This window comes from Camelina sativa, chromosome 8 (genome assembly GCF_000633955.1).
Source record: "Camelina sativa cultivar DH55 chromosome 8, Cs, whole genome shotgun sequence".
In the NCBI taxonomy this organism is placed as follows: Eukaryota; Viridiplantae; Streptophyta; class Magnoliopsida; order Brassicales; family Brassicaceae; genus Camelina; species Camelina sativa.
Window position 1 is genome coordinate 6,128,438 of NC_025692.1, and position 4,255 is coordinate 6,132,692.

Consider the following 4,255-nt stretch of genomic DNA (forward strand, 5'->3'; position numbering starts at 1 on the left):
ATTAGCATGAGCTGCTGCAGCAAGAACTCCGATGTGCATGCTATCGCTTGATATTACAGATGAAGAAAGCGCAGGCTGTTGTCTATTTGCACGTCTTATACCCAACAGAAGTTGCGCCTTTCCATCTCTTAATTGAAAGTGAAAAAGGAGTTAGCATCTTCGACAAATAAATACCAAAAGAGCATTGGCACATTGAGATTGATATATACCTTATAAAAAGAACAGAGTCTCCAGCAAAGAGCCTTTTCGTACTGACAAACACACTCCAGCCTGTAGTTAGCAAGTGCCTTTTTGGTTGACCTGATAAATATCAAACATATGGGAAAACCTAAGAACAGGTTTTACTTAAGCCAAAATTGATTGAATAAGTTGGAAAAACCTCGATAAATATGTCTGAAAGTCCATGTGTTGTCGTGAATATCCTTAGCAACAAGCTCTTGACAAGGTGGTTGCATGGAGAAATCCTAACAGAATATTGCCAACAATGTAAGAAGCTAATGCAATAAAGAGATCATCATTATTCAGATATATATATAATAAAGCATTGTATATACACCAGAGCAGGAAAGATTTTCTCAGCTGCTCGTCGGGGTACAGAAAATCCACCGTGAGTACTTGTGTCACTCGCTGTGAGGGTTTTGCAGAAAAATTCATTAGGTTGTCTGTTTAGCTTAAGACCCATGTCAGAAGCAAGCAGTGCATCTCTGTCATACTGTTCAACAAAAATGCTCAGAACAATTAGTCCCTACTCCTCAAATACACTGAAGAGTATTTCAGTGAAAAGCAGCAACCTACTTTGTTTACTGGCTGAAGAGTCATCTGCGCATACACCTCATCCGTCTCAGGATCAGCCTGGTTTATAATCGACAATCAGATGTTAGAGATGTAAATGTAGAGACCTTTATTGATAATTAAAGATATCATACATTCAAAGTAACATTATGAAGCATGCAGATGAGTTTGGAAGGAAGATTTGGGTAACTCGGTATGCAATCAGTCTGCTTCTGCATTGAAGCCGCGACCTAAAGAAATAGGAAAAGGAAAGACAGCAGCATGAAATTTCCAATCAGAGGCTCATTCTTGATCAGCCATGAATTAAAACCAACAAACTTTTATGGAACAACATACTTGCTCACTGTGACCTTGAGGGAAGTAAACAACAAGACTTCCTGCTGGAGGCAACGAAATCAGTGGCCCAGCACAAGCGTGCCATAATTCTGAGTTTATATTTCTNATTAGGTTGTCTGTTTAGCTTAAGACCCATGTCAGAAGCAAGCAGTGCATCTCTGTCATACTGTTCAACAAAAATGCTCAGAACAATTAGTCCCTACTCCTCAAATACACTGAAGAGTATTTCAGTGAAAAGCAGCAACCTACTTTGTTTACTGGCTGAAGAGTCATCTGCGCATACACCTCATCCGTCTCAGGATCAGCCTGGTTTATAATCGACAATCAGATGTTAGAGATGTAAATGTAGAGACCTTTATTGATAATTAAAGATATCATACATTCAAAGTAACATTATGAAGCATGCAGATGAGTTTGGAAGGAAGATTTGGGTAACTCGGTATGCAATCAGTCTGCTTCTGCATTGAAGCCGCGACCTAAAGAAATAGGAAAAGGAAAGACAGCAGCATGAAATTTCCAATCAGAGGCTCATTCTTGATCAGCCATGAATTAAAACCAACAAACTTTTATGGAACAACATACTTGCTCACTGTGACCTTGAGGGAAGTAAACAACAAGACTTCCTGCTGGAGGCAACGAAATCAGTGGCCCAGCACAAGCGTGCCATAATTCTGAGTTTATATTTCTCCTTTCCCCTGCAGTCACACAACATCAAAGCTGTGATTACTTCAAATATCTGGTATCATCCTTCAGTTACTACTATCAGAGAGAAATGCTCTAAACCCCTCAAGCTCAAAAGGCAGGGGCTTGGATGAATCAATACAATAGTTACTTAGCTTAGTTCTAAAGCAGATTATATGCAAAAATCAACTCAATTACACATGTTCAGGAACTCTCAAGAAAGCCGACCTCTCTACTTACAACTGAATCTATACAAATCCAGCAATGAGTTTCTACTAATAAAGGATTTAGACCTTTTAATCAAATACTAGAAAACACAAACCTTCAACGGGATTAGGAGAAACTCCATTTGATGAAGGAGCTTTCATGATTACTGATCTTTTTTTACTCCTAAAGTTTCTCTAGAAGAAATAAAACCCAATAATAATAGTAATCTCAAATCTGAGCTTTATACGAAGCTGAGCTCTTTACGTGAGAGCTCCATCTTCAGCTTACACCTTAAAAGCCCTAAGCTTTTCACTCCAACACAAAGTGAATGGAAAACAAAGTTCTTTTTTTCCAAGCTCCACTCTTCACAATCCAAGTTACCGCAGGGAAAAAAAAAAAGAAAAAAGAAGTCGTTAATCCGAAATGAGGACTCCAAGATCTCTGCTTTTTAACTCCGACAGAGACTCCAATTCTTCGGAAATTTTAAGTATCTCAAAGAGATCAAAAGCCACGACTTTTCACACGCGGAATCTCCGGAGAGACAAATAAAGACCTTAAAAAAAGGAATCTTTTTTTCTTCTCAACGAATGAACGAGGCTCTTCAACTCGAGTCAGATGATGATTCAGAAAGAGAAACCCACACAAGTTTTACTTGATTCAGCTGCTTTCCTTTCTTAGCGCATCAAAGACAGAAGGGTTTCTATAAAAAGAAAATCTGGGAAAATGGATAAAAAAAAGAATTCGAAAGAGAAGAAACAGAATCGAAGGTAAGTAAGAGATTAAGACAGAGAGAGCTCAAGCGATAGAGGGAAAGAGCATCAGAGTTGTCGGAAAGGGATGATCAGCGAGACCAGGACAACTACCAAAAGGTCTGCTAAAGGCACAGGAACAGCTTTTTCTTCTTCCTCCTTTTCTTTTCCTTCTCGTTTTTTTTTTTTCCTTTTTCTTTGTTTGGGATATTTATTTATGTTTAGTAATAATAATGCTCATGAAGCCGACATATTCACTAGCAAACTGGCCACGATAAATTTCTTAATATTATTGTTCTCTTCAAAAAAAAAAAAAAAAAACTTTTTTAGTGTTTTTTCTCTGAAAAGTTAAACTTTGATGAGTGTTTTTCATTAAGGTTTATATCTGTTGTACAATTTAAGAGATGTAAAATTTTTTTTACTAATTTGTGAACCCAAAAAAAAAGAGAGAGAAAATTACTAATTTGACTAGCAGCTATTTTTATCAAAGTGCATTAATATATTTTTGGTTGTTTCTGAAAATTTGTATTTCATTATATTAATTGAGATACATTTTAGGATTAATAATTCAACAGAAAACTATTTTCTGATTTTCGATATTTTGTTAATTAAATAAAATCGTTTAGAAAGTCTGAAGTTTTATTAGTTCTGAGTTTAATAAACTACAATCGAGTTCTATAGGAGGATGAAACATAAAAAAAATTTAGTAATGCAATGTATAGTCAATGTGTTTATATATCTTTAATTTATAATTTATATAAAGCTATCAAATTGTAAATTAGGTTTAGGAATACAATAGTTTTTATGATACTAATAAATAGCAAATGTTAGTATTTATTTATGTTAGAGATTTAAGTGAAAAGAAATTCTTCAATATATCTTTTATTTTTAATATTCGAAACTATTTTTCTTGGATAGTTGAGAGATCAAGAGCTGATTAGTATTAACATCAGTGTTCTCGTTGCCTAATTTGGTATTAGTTAATTTTAGGGTTGTCATGTTAATAAGAAGCACATCATGTTTTGGATGTGGATGAAATATTGCTTTTTAACATACAAGAAGAAGAAGATAAAACTTATATGGAAATTTACAGTATACTGTTTATGAAGCAGCATGTTGATAAATTGATATACATTGGTCGATGGTCTACAATTATAATTCCCTCTGTAATCTTTTAAATCTCTAACATTAGGAGAAAAAAAAAACCCCCGATGATAGTATATGATAATAAACATATTCGAAACTGAAAATTACACATAAATGTACATTCAACCAGCACTAATTCCAAAGTGGAGTAAATAAGAGATAGAGTCACCTCCAAGTCTCCAACTTGTACGTTAAATATTAGCTTGTTTAAGAATAACTCGAATATAAACCATACATATTTTACAAATCACAAACTATTTGGTTTGAGGCCTCATAAGTCGTTTTGTATACTAGATACTAAACTTCAAGATTGACCTCTGTAAAATGACCCCCCCCCCCCCCCC

At 35.0% G+C, this 4,255-nt stretch overlaps 1 protein-coding gene across 3 annotated transcripts in view; it reads right to left on the reverse strand.

The window, feature by feature from the left end:
* LOC104706424 (auxin response factor 7) overlaps positions 1-2,973 on the reverse strand; it is a 6,843-nt gene extending 3,870 nt beyond the window's left edge. Inside the window, exons 1-7 of one of the 3 annotated variants that reach the window (XM_010422620.2) lie at positions 2,132-2,973; positions 1,711-1,823; positions 1,509-1,604; positions 1,378-1,434; positions 557-712; positions 380-464; positions 210-300 (exon numbers count right to left, since the gene is read on the reverse strand). In XM_010422620.2, the coding sequence (XP_010420922.1) occupies positions 210-300; positions 380-464; positions 557-712; positions 1,378-1,434; positions 1,509-1,604; positions 1,711-1,823; positions 2,132-2,177 (644 nt within the window). In that variant the 5' untranslated portion in view covers positions 2,178-2,973. Of the gene's footprint in view, positions 1-209; positions 301-379; positions 465-554; positions 713-1,377; positions 1,435-1,508; positions 1,605-1,710; positions 1,824-2,131 lie in introns of those variants that run through there. The other 2 variants (XM_010422621.2, XM_010422618.2) reach the window with 2 other exon arrangements.